This window comes from Lissotriton helveticus, chromosome 11 (genome assembly GCF_964261635.1).
Source record: "Lissotriton helveticus chromosome 11, aLisHel1.1, whole genome shotgun sequence".
Taxonomy (NCBI): domain Eukaryota; kingdom Metazoa; phylum Chordata; class Amphibia; order Caudata; family Salamandridae; genus Lissotriton; species Lissotriton helveticus.
Genome location: NC_136072.1, coordinates 242,479,600 through 242,496,949, shown reverse-complemented (window position 1 = coordinate 242,496,949; position 17,350 = coordinate 242,479,600). Strand labels below are relative to the sequence as shown.

General features: G+C 43.3%; 1 protein-coding gene across 2 annotated transcripts in view; it reads right to left on the bottom strand.

The window, feature by feature from the left end:
- Positions 1-17,350, bottom strand: part of EIF2A (eukaryotic translation initiation factor 2A) — a 247,232-nt gene that overhangs the window by 15,868 nt on the left and 214,014 nt on the right. For both annotated transcript variants that reach the window (XM_078668056.1, XM_078668057.1), the window contains exon 12: positions 5,110-5,238. In XM_078668056.1, the coding sequence (XP_078524182.1) occupies positions 5,110-5,238 (129 nt within the window). The remainder of the gene's footprint in view (positions 1-5,109; positions 5,239-17,350) is intronic.

Genomic DNA, 17,350 nt, shown 5'->3' with positions numbered 1-17,350 from the left:
CACACGTGATTACCCACAATTCCTGCGGAAGACTCCGACCTCCGAACCAATGCGTGTAATGTTGTAGGCGCAGAGCGTTGTAGCACCGAAGCTATTCCTTCGAAGATGGAACGGAAAAGTACAAAGCTTCAAGAAGTATGTCTGCAGTCACGAGGAGTTGGTCTGCAGTCACGAGGAGTTGGTAATGCGATTATTTTTTGAATGTAGTGCGAGCCGTGGTGCGAGCTGTGGTGCGAGCTGTAACGCGCTAATGGCAAACGTGAAAACGGTAAAGAGCTTCGTTTCCTTGAATAGGCACGCCAGCAATCCAATTCCACTCGAAAATTGATTAGCAATAACAGTTTAACTCCACAGAGGTAAAAGTCACTTAAATAATTATGATTAAAGTTCAGTTTGGTATTCAAAGCGCTTACAATTTTGTGAAAAAGACAGCGCTAAAAAATAGTTCAAACAGGCTCAAGCACTCATCAGTTGATTCAAAAAATAAAATCGCTAATGAAATAATAGTATATTTACCAAAGTAGATAGTTGTCAAAGTCCTTCCTAGTCCACTCGAGATAGAACCAAAAAAAAAATATCCACATATGGTTTAAGTTAATAATCCACGTAGGTTCTGCTCTTCGAATCCCGTCGCCAGTGAAATGAAGATAAATTCAAGGATATTGAGGTAAATCCTTTATTCAGTCGAAGAGCACAGTACAAGTAATCCAGCAAGATCAGCATCAAGGAATAACTGCCCTTTACAAAGGATGCACATCAAGGTGACATGTATAACATTCTACATTCAGCAATGACATAACTAGAATGTGTAAGATTAAAGGAACAGTACAATAAGTAAGCAACACAACACAGACCAAGCTCCCATAGAGAACTGGGAGTATGCAACTGCACCATGTGCGGTCACATTGTAATTGCGGTGTTGGACCACCGCCCAGAGGTGGGTCAGTCCTGAGACTGCAACAGGGTCAGGCGGAAGTGAGTTTGCCTGACATCGTAATCATACCCTCCATGTCTTGGCTCCAATTTATTTTCGATTTCTCTCGTCTAGATGTTGGCCACAAATCACATAATGCCACCATTTTCTTAGCTGACTGAAACACGGGCCAAAAAAACCTAAAGTGGTAGAGTTTTACATTTTATGTACATTTTGTAAACATGTGACCCAATTATGTGGGTGAACCTCGGCAAAAAGCTTAGATGAAGCACTGTGGATTTGCTGATTAATTCTATGTACAATTACACTCATTGGGAGAAACATCTTTCAGACACTCCACCACCTTCCTTCCTGTTCTAAGACTCCTAGAGCTCCTGAATAAAACTGAAAAAGCATTTAATGGGCTCCATTCACTGTACCCCCATTTCATGGTCCAGGGCTCCTCTCCAAGAGACCATCAATAGTCATCCATAGTTAGCCCTTTTGCTCTCTTGCTCTCCCCACCCCTTCTACCTCCTCACCTTTCCTCTGGCTCCTCTACTTACTGCCATTGGGGGAAGGATATCCACTGAATCTTAAAGCTATCTTTATGAATGTTTGCCCTTTTCCTGCTTTCTGCCATCAGCCCCTTTGCTGTGCAACTTGATCCATGCCATTAAGGTTTTTTCACATTTAGTACATATTTTATAATACCAATATTTTATAATACCACTCCAATCTAACCTGACACTTACATTTCTCCTCCCTGCCACTCTATATTCTTTCATACTCATCCTGTTCCATCAACCTCTTCCCCCGTTTCTCTTCCAACTTAGCAAATGGTAACAATTGTAAACTGACGTCTGTACCCCCTTTCCCTTGTTTGGAAAAAAAAAAACTTCCTAGTGTAAAGGCATGTGCAAACATTATTACAATTCATTTTAGTGGATAACTTTTAAGACAGTGGAAAACATTTATTTTGCACCTTTGGCTTACTGTCTGGGCCCAGTATTCGTATGATGTTAAGTGCAAATTTTTATGATAATCAAGAGAGTTTAATCATAAGTGCATTTTGCCAACATGAGCTTTCACTGAGTTGGGGATATCTCAGCCTTCATTCATCCGATGGTTTTTCTAAAGCTTGCTATATTTCCATCTTGCCTTCATTTTTGCCTGAAATTGAACCTTATAGAACCTATTAATTCTTAGGAGACATACCGAGAAAGCACACTTTAAAGAGGGCTAAATACCAACTAATGGTGGAAGGAGGACCTTCCTTGTAATTTGACTCTGGTAATTATACATTTCATTAAGCATCAGAAATTTAGAAGATGTGTTTTGGGATTTCAAAATCTGTAGCTTTGAAGGCGTCTTATGGTTCCACAAATAGAAACACATTTGTGGTTTTAGTAGAAAAATCTGAATGGCTGGCTCTTTCAGCAGTTTTAGCTATAGCACTTAGCTTTGGGACAGAAAATACAGGGAAAATAATTTCAATTGTTGGTGCAGCAAAAGAGAAGTGAAGCAGAGAAGGTCCAGCACTTTGTTTAGAGGGGGTCATTATTCAGCCATTCGTTTTTAGGTCTGCCTAAGCAGCGCGCATGCGCTGCATAGGCAAAAGACCTTTAGCAATCGCTTCGGCTTTTCAGCCAAAAACGTGCACAATGTTCCATTTCTTTCAATGGCAACGCGTGCACGTTTGGCTATTCCCTTGCGGGAGCGAGCTTTGACAAATGGTTCCTGCTCGCTCACGCAAGGGAAACCGGCGCAGGCCCCTTCCTCGCTCCCTGCCACACGAGGAGCACTTTTTTTTTTTTTTTTTTTTGATTTTTGGGAAAATCGAACTAGCTTTATTTGCAGCCGTGAGCAGAATTTTGAAAGTGCTCAGGGTCCTTTCAATTGTGCACATTTTAACAAAGGTTTGTGGAAGTATGACGGCATGCTAGCTGGACCACCCGAGTTGAGGTGCTGCGCGTGCCACTCCGTGAGCTTTGGCAGGCACCGGTCCCTCGGCTTTTGTCGTACTCTCTTCCATGTAGTTGCACTTGTTAGCATGGCCTGGTTGGCGAGTTTGCGTCCTTTCATTAAAGCCTTGTGGCTCGCTCATCTTTTGGAGGCTTATCGGTGTCTTTGTGCCTAATATTGAATACTCGCAGACTATTATGCTCAGATAGTGCTCAATGTTCCTAGATCCATGAAATAGTAGTTCATCCAGACCAGGTTTCTATATTGCACTCTTTTGATCCCATTTGAAAACAGGACGACAAGTCCCAGAATGCAACGCACCAGCCATGGTGAAGCTACGCATGCATGGGCACAGTCTACGCTCATTCCAAGGACCTTTCTAACGTTGTTGCTCCGTTTACTGGTGCTTGGACCGTCGGCGACGCTGTAGCACCCATTATCAAACCTTCTCAAACGCCCTTCGTAAGTCCTTGTGGCATCTTATTTGAGAGGCTGCCTGGCATTTAATATACATGGCATGCGCCTCTGGGTAAAGTTCCCTTCTGACCCAATCTCGGCAAGGAAGTCATGAGAGTCCTCGATGTTTCATTTGCAAGCAGTTTTTTTCAGGGCTTCTGTTCAAGTCGCGCAACTAAAATTAACCTGGACTACAGTTCCCAAAATTCTTTAGCTAGTGAAAAGAAAAGCATTACAGTGCCTCGCAGCCTCGTTAGTGAAGACGCCATGCAGCATCCTTAGTCCCAAGTAACCAATTATTGGAGTACAACCCTGGCAAGCGTGCTCTATAAATTAAGCCATTGACTGGCATGCCCTCTTCATATGGAGTTAACGCCTGGGTGCTGCTTGGGAAATGGGTTCTCTTATCCCAGCTGAGGACGGGTAAACGGAGATGTAAGGGGTGCGCTGTGCACCAGTTCCTGACACTGCTCTTTTCCTTGATTTCGGCGGCTTCTACTCCACGGCTCCAAGACTGGATCCCTGGGACCGGACGCAGCTCCTTTCTCCTTGAATTCATCGCCCGGGCTTCGGAGCGAACTGCCGCGGACACACTGCTTCATTAGTCTAGATTTGAGCCCTGCATGCTCGTCGGTGCTGCCAATGCACCACACACACACGCAGCTTCATTTCATAACGTAGAGCGCCAGTGAGGTCCAGCCAGGGCGGCTGACACATAGATCCTTTCTCCCGGATGTCAGCTACAAGGGCTCGGTCTGCGCAGTGAAGCTGGACCGCTTGACAGTTCTTCTTCCTACCTCTGGAACGATGCTAGGACACCAGATCCCCAAATGCAATATAGTACGATGAGATACCATACCATGTATTATGACAACATGTTTTATTGCAATACCTAAAGATACTCGAGCTAGCGTAGACGCAAATTACAGAATATTTCTTACACATATTCCAGACCTCTCATGTTTCCCGGGTACAACATGCATGTGGGAGTCAGTCAGGTCTTGTCTTTGCCTTACATTCTGGGACTTGTAGTCCTGTTTAACAGAACAACAAATACCAAAAGACAAAGCAAAACACCTGGACTGGATGCAAGAATGTAGTCAGATAAATATAATATGCCCACTTTGAACTCTATGCCAAAAGACAGTGACGTGAGGCATCCCTTCTTTTCATCCACCCATCACACCTTCACACATCCACCAATCCTTTTCATCTGTGCACCTCTTCATCATCCCTTCTCTACTCCCACTTCTTCATCTCTTATTCTCCCCTTCCATCCTTACTTCTATGTATCAATCAACCCATCATCATTCTTATTTTGCTCATCTAAACATCAACCTTACTTCTCTCCTGAATCCATCATCCTTACTTCAGTTCACATTTCTTCCACGATTCTAACCCCCTACCCATTATTCAGCCGCCACCTCTCATTCATCCATCCTCTCTCGTTGCATGTGTTCTTCCTTCCACGTCTCCATCATGCCTTTTTCGCCAGTGTCTCTAAAAAAAATCTAACTTACCACACACTCAATTAAAACAAGCATTGGTATAGTCAACAGGTCTTGCCTCTGGGACCTTATAAGTGTTTAGCCATGCAACAGTTGATGTTGTTGCACCAAGTATACTGTGCTGCATAACTAAATACTTATAAGGTCCCAAAGCCAAAACCTATTGGCTATGCCAATGCTTGTTGCTTTTCTATCCAGGGAAGGACATTTTCTGATCCGTATCCAATAGGGTATTATAATGTAAGTAAAAAAAAAAAAATATCTCACCTTCTTGAGATTCTTTATCTTTTTGTCTACATCAGGATCGCCAGTGGTTTCTGCAGCAATGGAACTATTCTGTAAATTATGTGATTCTGATTCCAATGCCGGTTCTGGAGATAGATCAGCTTTAACTTCCTGGACCATGTAAGAAAACGATAACATTACACAGAGATACCCAGCACAATGTTGAGCATCTTCATTAAACATATTGCAAATCAATAAAACAAAAATGATTTGCTATAAAAATTGCTTGGTAGAAACAATTTCAGAATTTCATAAAATAATGAATATCTTCGATGGTGATTGATAATAAATGGTGTAAGCCACAAACCCCTAAGCTTCGTGGGAAAAGGAAAACAAAATAGAATCTAAACAATTCATCTTAGGATGCTACCTAAAAAATCATCTTTGGGAGTGGGAATGAAAACTATCCACAGTTCTGGATTTTGGAACCTACTCAAAGCACATTGATTACAGTTTTTGGAATTTATGCAAGATGATTCTAAAACAATTCCACCTTTTGCAAAAGAGATTTAATCTGACACAGGTTGAGTGCTGCAGGTTAATATGGGAATTAATTTGAAAGCTACCTCATTGCAATATATTTAACTGGATTCATTCACATAAATATTTCAATTGTTCTAAATATTTTGAACATAATGAAATTTAACATGCATAATACAAACTTGAGTAGGGGAAACCTTTTTTCATTTCACTCATAGGGTGCTATTCAGGTGCAAAAAACATCTCCATAGCAATCACACTGTTGTTGGAGGGAAAGAGTATGCAATCTGAGGGACTCGACAAACAAATAGCACTAAGAAGCACAAACAGGCACTACCAAAGTGATGAACCCCCTCACTTTAGCGGGGCCTGAAAGCTAACCAATCAGAGAATAGATCCCCTCTTCATTAAAAAGAGCACTTTTTGAAAAATCAAACCGCAATGTGTTTTTATCCTTCCTCCCAAAAAGTAAAGGAAAGATTCACTTTTAAGAATGAACCGAAGAAACTGATTCTAGTATTTCTTCTCATTTAGACTTGGTTTTGACGAGGAAGCACCAAGTTGATTTGAAGATATACTGAGTGCTTGTCTTGTCACAGCAGGTGTTGGTGGATGACAGCCTATTGTGAAAGTAATTATTTCCAAGTATATATACCTTTTCAAAGACTAATTTAAGATGTATGATGGGTTTTCCAAAATTGCACTGATAAGTAATTTGACTCCTGTTGGGCATAAATTCGGTAGCATGCCTCTGAGTATCAAGTATTGACTTTCTGCTTTAATGGTTCAAATGTACAAGGATGGTCTAACGGAACCAGAGAATTCCATTTTCTGATTTGTTGCAATAGTTGCTGTGGAAAAATTGTATGTTAGGTCTTGCAGCGGTCTTGTCGCAGTATGCAGATGAACACAAAAATACTGATCTATTTGCCACATGAACTGGTTTGTTGAAGGACGTTATTCAACAAAAGAGAGAGAAAACATGTAGCTTTGCTTTGGGCCATAGACTGCTTGAAGATGTTTGTCTATGCCAAACCAAGCTCACGCCCTGAACAAGCATCAAGCACAAGCCCTTGGTGCATCCATTAGACTAAGATGGTACAAGGAAAACGTTGACCAGACTTATGAGGTCGACATATAAACGGAGTAAACATGGTTTTACTTCGGAGCATATTGCAGGTTTTGGTGGTTGGCAAGGTTTATCCTCCGGGGAACAAGATTGTGCCATGCGAGGAAGTGGAGCATAGCCAATTTTAGTGAAACACAGGGCCACATGGTAATGACAGCTATCAACAGAAGATATATTAGTGTTCCCCAATGGATCTCATTGTGAAAGATTTGGCCAAACACAGGGCCTCATTTTGGGGAGGTCTGATCAGCAGATGACAAGCTGCTCTCGAGTCCTTTCGAGTTACCTGAAAGTTTAGGCAGATTGTTGGCAACTGATTGTTTCATATTTTTAGGAGGGCACATATCTAGACTTTACAGAAAGATTAAACAGGCAACATTTCTGGGAGCCATAGAGTCAACTTTTGGCAGCATATCTAGAAGCCAGACAAAGTCAATTTAGGAATACTAAACATTAGATAAATAGATTCTGGATGTTAGCAAAATAAACGCAAGTAACAAAACACAAACAAAACTACAGCCTCCTTTAGAAAAGGAAATCCCATTCAGTTAGTAGAAGGAGGCAAGGACAGCTACAGGTGGTCACCTGCTGCACTTCCCAGCCACCAAATATACAATATTTTAAAATTCTACCCTTTTATGAATGTATCAGTTTTCTTAATATATGGATCATTGTGCTTTTGTATGAAAGAATTGTTAACAGACCAAACTTTGGGCGGTCATTAACAATGTGTCAAACACGAGAACAATATCAGGCAATCTAGAGGAACATTATCAGAAAAAATTTAAATAGGTTAAAATGGGCATCTCCAAGGCCTCTAGATGCTGCTCCATGTATGCTTTCAGAGCGTAGAACTACAACATTATGCAAAGTGTGATTTAAATAGTTTCTTTACTGCCGTCATGCTACTGCGATGCATGAGGGATCTAGTTTTCCCTGTAGTCTCCATCATTACTCTTGTACCTTACACTTTCTGGATACATTCCTAGCTTGCCATTGAACTCAATTGAAGTTTCTGGATTCAACTAATTGCCTGCCTATACAACATTCTGTAGGTAACAATGTAGGCAGTCTGGCATTTTCCTCTGCCACCATGATCGTTTTTTTCTTTTACTTACTATACTTATATAGATTTTTTAGGACCAGGTGGCTTCAAGATTTAGGCGCGAGTTCTCCCCTTTTCATTTCTAGTCTGTCACTGCATGCACACCCTCATGTGTTTTTTACTCCTTGAAATAGGTTAGATTTCATTCTATCATGAATGTTCATATTCTTTTTATCTTGTACGTACCTATTGAACTGACCTCTCAGTTACCTCGGCTACAACCAATACTCAATGATGACTAGTTCTGGATTTTAACTCCTTTTCCCCCCTTTGTGCAGTTCCGTGCTCAATACTTTCTTGTCCTGATAATGCCCTGCCAAATTATGAGGTCCCCAGCTGTAAAAAACTTTTCTTTGACTTAACATTTAGGAATAATCAGGAACTTTTATCCTCTTAGAAACGATTTTCTGCACATAGTGTAATTATTATGTTCTATTCGTTCTTTTCTTTTGTGATAACCATTATTGTGCGAACCACACGGTTTTTCGAGCATCGCGTGTTCACTTAACACACTGAGCACTCACTTTGTATATGCTGCATATTATGTATAAAACTGTACATTTCTTCATTAATGTTTTTTAGGTCATAATTTTGAATAAGCTTTGTGTGCAATTTTATGTCATTTTTTTTATCTGCTTCATGTGCATTGCGATATATTATCAAAGCATTGTGTAATTGTTTATGCATTTTATAAAATGATACTTCTATGGACATTGTTGTATGCTTCCGCTACCCCAAACAGGGCACGATGCCCCCAGGCCCATTTTCTTACTCTTGTACTTTCCCTTAACTTTCCAATCTTCACCCACCTTTCCCTCCTCCTCATCCTAGTTTATATAGACCCAATTAATGTCTATGGCACCAAAGGAGTCCTCTCCCAGCATAAGTAGGTGCCCACTCCTTATTGAAAGGGACTTCAGGGCCAGCAGGGCGGTGTGGTCCATAAGCTACCATTTCAGCAAACATGGCTTGTGGGAGGATTATGTATTGAGTATGGTTTACTTATACAAGCGTAATTCAAGTTAGGGCACTAATGGGTCACAATACCTAACTTGTTTCTGTGGATGTTAACATTTGATATATAGTGGAGTGGTGTGGCTCACTGGTTAGAGGCGGCAACCCGGAAGCAGAGAACGGCCCGGGACCAGGGTTCAATTCCCGACACGGCCGGGTCTTGGACCAGGGTCAGCGGACTCGACAATTCTCGCCTCGGTGCCTACTCTAACCAGGGATCACACTCGGCAACTCTGGGCATTAAGCTTGCCTCATCTCTACAACGGCCCCCCACAGACGCCGGGGATGCCTGGTTTCACCTTGGAGATACCCAGTAGGGGCCATCTCACAGGGATAGCCAGGACGGGTTCCCCAGCAGTCTCCAGCGCTGGGACGCTTACGGGCAGCTGTGCGCTTTACAAGTCCAACACATTTACATTTACATTTACAATGCCAAAGAAATGTCATTGTAAAAAAAAAAAGTATTCAAGCTCAACCGCCAAAACACTAAACTAGGGCTGGACTTTTAAGCTTCAGGCTAAATATACTGGATTAAATGTATTTGTTGTTTAACTGTTCAGACAAAAGGCATCTTAGATGATTAACATAGGTACTCGCTATTGAAAACTAGAAGACTGATTATTATTTCTTGTAGTGCTTTGGTGTTGCAGTATGTTTTTTTTTTTTTAGATCTAATACAATTGCGAAAAAATAGAAAAGTGTATAAGGTTGCAGGCTAACATGCTTGTTTAATAATTTGGGGCTAAAGTAAACTTCTCTTTTATTTGATTATGGACTACAAACATAAAGGACTAAGATGAAAGATGGACATAAGAAGATACAGACTATTTTTTTTTTTAGAAGTTAACATGTTTTGTCAGATAATAGGCTCGTCAGTGAATATGGTAAAATAATTTCTAGCAGCGTTTGGCTCTTGAGGGATTTGGATAAGATGTTAAGTTAAGTCTTGAGTTGTATTGGAGCACTTTCTTGAAGTTTTGCATTAGGAAGGGACCTTGTGACACAGCAGTGTTTAACACGCATCTAATTTGCTAATGCCTGAGGAAATTGCTAAGCTTTAATAGATTACTGTGTAGTGTGACATATTCAAAAATATAGTGGACACCTCTGTGCACTATTTTCATTATAACAAAAAAAGTTTCCATTTATTTAGTTGACTGCTTAGGTCGATTACATAATTCAAGGTCTGAATGGAACAATTTACAGCACAACTTACAAGTAAGCTGTCAAATAACTAATTGGTTTCACAATGAGTCTAGAGATGGCATTATTAATGTACAGGCTACTTACCTTCGGTAACGCCTTACCTGCTAAAGACTATCTAGCTGTAGATTTCTGACCTCAGACTATCCCCAGGAGTCAGATTGGATCCGGAAAATCATGAGCTTTACTCCTGCACACCAGTAGGTGGTTTCTAACAGCTTTGCAAGCGTTGCAGCCATCGCCTGTGCTGGATGTGGCGTGCGCAGGGCTTAGCAGTGCTCAATTTGTAAAAACAAAAACGAGCCAGCGCTCGTCAGGAGGCCACTGCAGCGTGCACCATACATTTCTCCTGCCAGGCTGCCAATGATCATAACACAACTACTAACCATCAGACTCCTACAAGTGTGGCAAATCTGACTATTTCAGGCCTCCAAAGCTATTAGAATTGCCTGAGAGGCAGGTAATAGTTATTTTTTATGTAAAATGATTTAATAATTTACTACTGTTGGAGGCACCTCTAAATTAGCCAGGTAGCACCACCTTGTGGCAGATAGTCACAAGCGGTAGTGTTGAAAATGAAGTGCTGATGCCAAGCACCGGCTCAAATTAGGTACTGTATAGGCGTAACCCCAGCGCAATTACATCAGTTTCTCACGTTACTCTTTCTGCACCAGAGCATTGAGCCACGGCAGACGGCTGATTGAACAGTGGCAGACTGTAAGAGCCTACAAGCACCTTTTTAGAGGGAAAAATCCAGTTTGCAGAATATTGAAGTGTCAGTAAGAGATCTGCTTCTAGACAGTCTCTACCAGATAAGGCTTTACTGAAAGTAAGTAACTTGTTCATCTGGTAGATACTTCTAGCTAGACTCCTTACCTTAGAATAGATACCAAAACAATACCTTCCCGGGCAGGTGGGCTTGCGAACTGGCTCAGATCAAGTGTCCTAGAGGACAGAATGGGCAAACTGCCTATCACAACTGGCCTGTCAAGGCAGTAGTGCTTGGTGAACATGCGCAAGGATGCCTATGTAGCAGCTTGACCAAAGTTCAGAACAGGAACTACATGAGCTAAAACAGTAAATGCAGCTTTGACTCTAGTGGAATATAGCCTTATAGACAGCCATAGTGGACTATACCAGCTATTAAAGGCCTGCTCCAGCGTTAAAGGCCCTAGCTGAAGGGAGCGAGCAAGTACTGGCCGGTATAGCCCAGCTACGGCGGGCAGTAATGCTATTTGAATATTCCGCGCCATTAGGGCAGAATGTTCTAATTAAACAAAGGCCTCATGGAGCCTGAGGGGGTTGAAATCCCCTCAGGCCCTGTGAGGCCTTTGTTCACAGCAACAGCTATGAAACGAAACATTAGAATGTTGAAGCTACGGGCTTCTACTAGCCATTAGAAGCCCAGAGTACTTCATTGTCTTCAATGGAGCACTCAACATTCCAATGTGCTATTGCACCGAGTTAAGACAGGCTCTGATGAAAGGGAGCGTCTGAGAAGGAGTCCGGTGTGACTTTGGTACGCTGATCATGAAGCACATCGAATGTAGGAGGTCTGTTGCCTGGAGGTGGGTGACAACCGCCATTGGTGAGTCCGCCTTCAGCTGCCAGTCGGCGAGGTAGAGAAAGACTGATACTCCCGACTCTGCAGATGTGCAGAAACTATCAACCTCACCTTTGTGAACACTGAGGGGCCCTGGGGAGCAGGGCACACTGGAAACGCTCCTTTCCGACCACGAACTGCAGGTAAAGCCGATGGGCTTGTAGAACGGACATACAAAAATAGGCGCCCTGCAGGTCCAATGCTAGCATCCAGGCTTTCAGGGTCTAACAGTCGGGACCTAAGCACGCTTTAGCATCTTGAATTTCTCCTTTCTCAGGAAGTATCTGAGAGGCTGCAGATCTAAGACAGAGAAGAGGTCTCTGTCGTTCTTTGGCACCAGAAAGTGGCAAGAACTTCTAATTCCAGCACCTTAAGCCAAAAGAGCCTGCATGTCCTGGTGCAACAAGGAGTACTGTCATTTGCAAACCAGTCGGAAGATGGTTGCAGGAGAGGCAGGGTTTCTAGGAGAGGAAGGATGTAGTCCTGTTGGACAATTTGGAGCACCTACTTGTCTGAAATTAAGGCTTGCCACTGGTGCAGGTTGTGTCTGATCTTGCCTCGAACATGGTGCCTGTGTTGTTGTAAGGACATACTAAAGGCGTTTTTGAGGCTGCTGATGGTGTGGGTTGTGGCAGACTGAGCAGATCTCTGGCCTTGGTTCCCACAACACTTGTGGGATTCGCGCCTGCGGCCACGAAAATGCTTGTAAGTCTATTGGTCACAGTGGCTCTGCTGGAAAGGACGCAGCTGGTATCTCCTACAGTAGCAACAGAAGGCGCAAAAGGAGAGTGTAGCTGGTAAGGGTCCATAGCGAGTGCCAAAGACCGGGAGTGACTCTATTCTCCTAAAAGGACTCAATCACTGAATCTGCTCTGTTGCTGAACAGGTGAGTGCCATCGAAGGGCATGTACATAAGAGGTGCTTGGACATCCCCCAAAAAGCCAGTTCACCTCAGCAAGGCGCGACCGAGGAGGACCACCGATTAAGCAATGGCCCTGCCCAGTGATTCAGTCATGTTCAGCCCGCATCTGATGGTGAACTTAGCTTCACACCCGCCATCAGCGGTTGCCTGGTTCAGGATGGCTCGGGCCTCCAAGACCATAGGCAGCACTAGTGCCAACTGAGTCCCACCCAGTATGGCTATATCTGTCCAAGAGACACGTGGTGTTCACATACCCCGGTATAAGTCTAGTCGAAGAGAAAATCCTCTTCCTGAAGGTATACAGCCTCTTGGATTCCCTATCTGGTGGAGTGGTAGGGAACACGCTGGGATTCACTTTTGAAGATGAGGCTTACACCACAAGGCTCTCAAGGGGTAGGGTGCTGGGTGAGGAAAGGTAGGTTATCAGGAGTGGAGCGGTGGAAACATGTGAACGTCAGGTGCACGAGGTTGGCGGTACAGAGATTGGCCCAGAACCTGAGCAGGATGACCGAGAGGGCTTCATTAAAGGGCAGTATGAGTTCTGTTTGACAAACCCCAAACTGCAGCATCTCCGTCAAGACATTGGTCTTCCCTTCCATGGTGGGTACAGGAGATCACGGACCTCAGCCACCGTTCTTCACCACTATAGCAAAGGATACCCCTTCCTCTGTAGACACACTAGGAGGAGAGACCAGGCCAGTGTCTGGTGAGGTGCCTAGGATCCGGCCCTTGTCAGCTGCTCATATCAGTTATCATCATCCAATTGGGACAAAGGGTCTTTATGGGGATGAGGATAGCAGTAAGGATCCCCAGATCTACTCCTGCAAAAATCCCCACAGGGCCTGTCGAAGAAAGGAGACACTGTCTCCGGCCCAGAAGGTTGGCACTGGTGTGATGCTGGTACGGCTCTGTATCAGAGCTGGGAATGACTATGGGCACAGTACAGTACGTTGGCGGGGTCGGAAAAAACGCCATGTGGCCAAACCCCAGCAAAGGTCATACATTTGCACCAGGAGTCGGCACGAATATAGAAGGCGTGACTGGCGCAGAAGGTGAACCCGCCGGGTAACTCCCGGATCCATAGGGCCCGAATGTCCTCCAGAGGGTTAAGGCTGCTCAAATATAAGGAGCATGGCCTCATACAACTCCTGAGGTGGGCAGGGGTTGCTCCGGCTCCCGGAAATTCAAGGAGGTACAAATAGGACCCAGGCTCAAGCACCACAGACTGAGTGATGGAGTGTGGAAGCAGTGCCTCCACTTGCAGCATTGTTCCCGCATCGCGTCTGATGACCTGGACCAGTGCAGCAAAGTCTAAAAGCATTTAGACTTTTTGGAGTTCCTAGATTTGTGGGACTTAACCGAAGATGACTCCGACCGTGACGATGACCAAAAGGAACCACTACAAGAGGGGCTTGGGATATTCCACGTGATCGGAAGCTGGAGTGATTGCAGAGCTTCCTATGCCGGTCCATCAGAAACTTTGTCTCCCGCTCCAGATGGAGGTCCATCACATATATTTGCCTGTGACAGGCCCTGCTTGGTTTAAAACCCTCTGGCTTCTTAGGAGCATCACTAGCACACTGGAAGAATAATGCTAAAAAAGAAAAAGTCAACAAACGTGTCTAACAATAGGCCACAAATTTACTGCAGTAGCTCTTTTGGATCTGTGCTGCTGGTGTGTAAAGAAAGGAACGGATGTCAGCGCGCTGGGGTGGCGCCAGTACAAGTACTGCTCAAGTCACATTCAGCTTGGAAAACAACGGTCTGATGCCACCTAACAGCATGCAGTGGTATTGCTAAAGATTTTTCCAGATAAGGCCTGAAGCCTAGGGGATATTCTAAGTTATGGATCTGCAGCTAGAAATTGCTAGCAGATATCCCAGTACTTTTGTGATGTGCCCAAGACTAATTCTTCCTTCTTAGGAGTGTTTGAGGTATTTTGTCGCTGCCAAAAACCTTGAATCAAATGTATATAGCATGTTCCTTCAACATATATAGCATGTTCCTTCACAGCACCACCAACTTCTTTTATTTCCCACCACAGATCTTGTAGGCTTACACATCATGCAATAGAACTATTTCTGCAGCTACACAGAATTTACAGGCTCAGTTCTCAAATAGTAGAACCATCTTTGAGCTTAGTTTACTGTCTCAGAATCACTTAGCAGATGCATCCGTAACGTTATACTTTTTTCACATGCTCAGGTTCCTGCTGCACTGTCTCTCAGACTACACAGACATTAAAGGCACACGCCTTGCAAAGCAGAGCTATCCCATGTAACACTGATGTTATAGGCTTAGTTCTTAAACTGCAGTTATCCTTCGGGTTAAATATCTATTAATACGCACAGGTTTCAGAGACAAAAGAAGTCTGCAGTGAGGTGAGCACACACCTGTGCAGAGGATTTTTAGGGTGCCAATCTAACAACTACAGTCCAATATCAGGGAAGTTCAGACCTCACAATCGGGCCTCCCTGTCACCCATCAGCAGCCCATTCCTTTTAACTTCTACAGGTTTGGGCTCCTGTTGCCTGTAGCTTCAGTTGTTTCTCGCCTCTAGCAGCACCTAAACACCTGAGGATATGTTTTGTATCTGCTAAGTGCAGTTTGCCATTAATATGATCTCTTAACACTGTCAGCAGTCGGGAAACAACTTAGCACGTGATTATGGGGATTTCACTGTAGACCACAGCCTGAGTTATCTTTGATGAATTGTGGGTGTTTTCTGGTCTACCTCTGTTCAGGGGAGGAGTCAGGTGAATGCTATGACCAATGGGCTGTGGGGTATAACTTTGAGCATAGGTCTGATGGGGGTACTACACCCTTTAACCAGTGATCAGTGGTGTAGTCTGGGTGTTATTGGCAGTGTGGCATATTTCAGCTTTGGCCTAAGGATGATGCGCAGTCCAATGTGCTCCGCTGGATGTTTGTTTGTGCCGGTGTATTGGGGTGGCAAGTGCTGTCAGCTGCAATGTTTAGGCTGGCTATAGCATATCTGCCCTTTGTTGGAGGTATGCAGGATGTTCTTTCCAATGGTGGTGAGTATTTCGAATCTGTGAGTTGCATGGAGACATGTACTCAACACAAACCTAGAAAAAAGGTCTAACAGCATAGCATGCACATCTTTACACCTGAAGAGGATAACTACAGTAAGTCAGCTTATGAAACCTTTTACATGCATAATCCTGCCTAGAAGTTGCATATTTACTCCAAATGAGAAATATAAAAACTGGTACAGCAATCACAGCTGGTGATACAAGCAGAATGTATGCTTTATTTTAAAGGGACACATTTTACCAACTTTCCCTGGGCTGAGAGAACCACATTTTAAGCAGGACAGGTGCTTGAATCCCTAATCACTCACCTGGATGTTAATCTCACATTGAGGAGCACAGTTTCATAGTGCAGTCTTACGACAGCCCCAGTGGTTATAACAGTCTCGCATGGAGAAGCTGACGGGAGGTTAACACCTTTTCTGTTAAAACTATTTCTACTGGTATCTTGTTCCTTACATCTGAGCACCCTCATGTAACCCAATTTGCGTGCCTAATTCAAGCTCTGGTGATTTCCTCTATTCTAGATGAAAGACATTATTGTCCAATTTAGTTGTAATCAGTTTACTGATCATAAAAAGATAGATGGTTGTAAAACAATTTAAACATGTGACCTTCATTTTATCCACAAATTAGGACACTAGGAACATGAACCCACTTAAGCTATCTTACTAGCTTTTACTACTCACAATGTTTATCCACTGGTATGAGAGCTGAGGGGCTGAATCACCTCCTGCAGAGAACTATCTATACTCAAACATCCACGGCAGTAAGATTTGTATGAGAGCTCAACTGGTTAAAGCACTTGCTGCAAAAGTCTGTGTAGAATCTGCTGGTCACATGTTTGACTCATAAAAAAGCAGGGATTCTAGGATAACCATCAAGTCTAAGTTCATATACTGGTAAAGAAAATAAGTACATTATGTGCCAAATGCAAACCAATCTACATGTTACCTACAAGATACAAGACTGAAGCCTTGCAGGAATCACTCAAACTTGAAATTTTTCCCAAGTTCACAAACTAAGCGCCAGTGAGCGGTGCAGTTTATTTTTTATTATTAAGTGGGAAAACTCTTTGCATTGTAGCTCCTTAAGTAGTTGTTATAAGTATAAAAATACAAACATTCCAACATTCATACTATATACTGCAAGTCGTTTGAGTGGAAAAGATATTTACTGGTCTATCTTGACAAAAAGACGCAGCCTAAGTTGGGGGTAAATACTGTTGTGACTCTTTTTTTCTCCTAGTCGCTTCTCAAATTTCTCATCGCTTCTCAAAATTAGTGCATCCCATGGCCAACTAATGAAGCGATGGGGTAGAGTGTAAGTGTAGCTGTTTTCTATGATTTATAGATACATGTGACCATGTCTAGCTGTGGTCCCATTTGACGGACCGGCATCTGTTGCTGGCCTCCCATTACAGCACGAGCTGGGTCACTCTTCTGCACTAATCATGGGTCTGGTTTATAGTGTACATCTTGTCTGCAGATCTGTGCACAAAGCATGATTAAAGAGTTCAAAACCATGGACTGGGTTACACATTTCAACTGAAATTTGGTTAAAAGACTATTTCAATGCTAGACCTCATGGATCAGGACCTTACTTCCTTCGCATCCTGCCTACTGCAGCACTCTGCCTCAGGTTGTGGCAAGCAGTTTCCGTATTTGTAGCAGCCACAGAGAGCATGTGCTTCAACAAGTCACTGGGCTTCTAC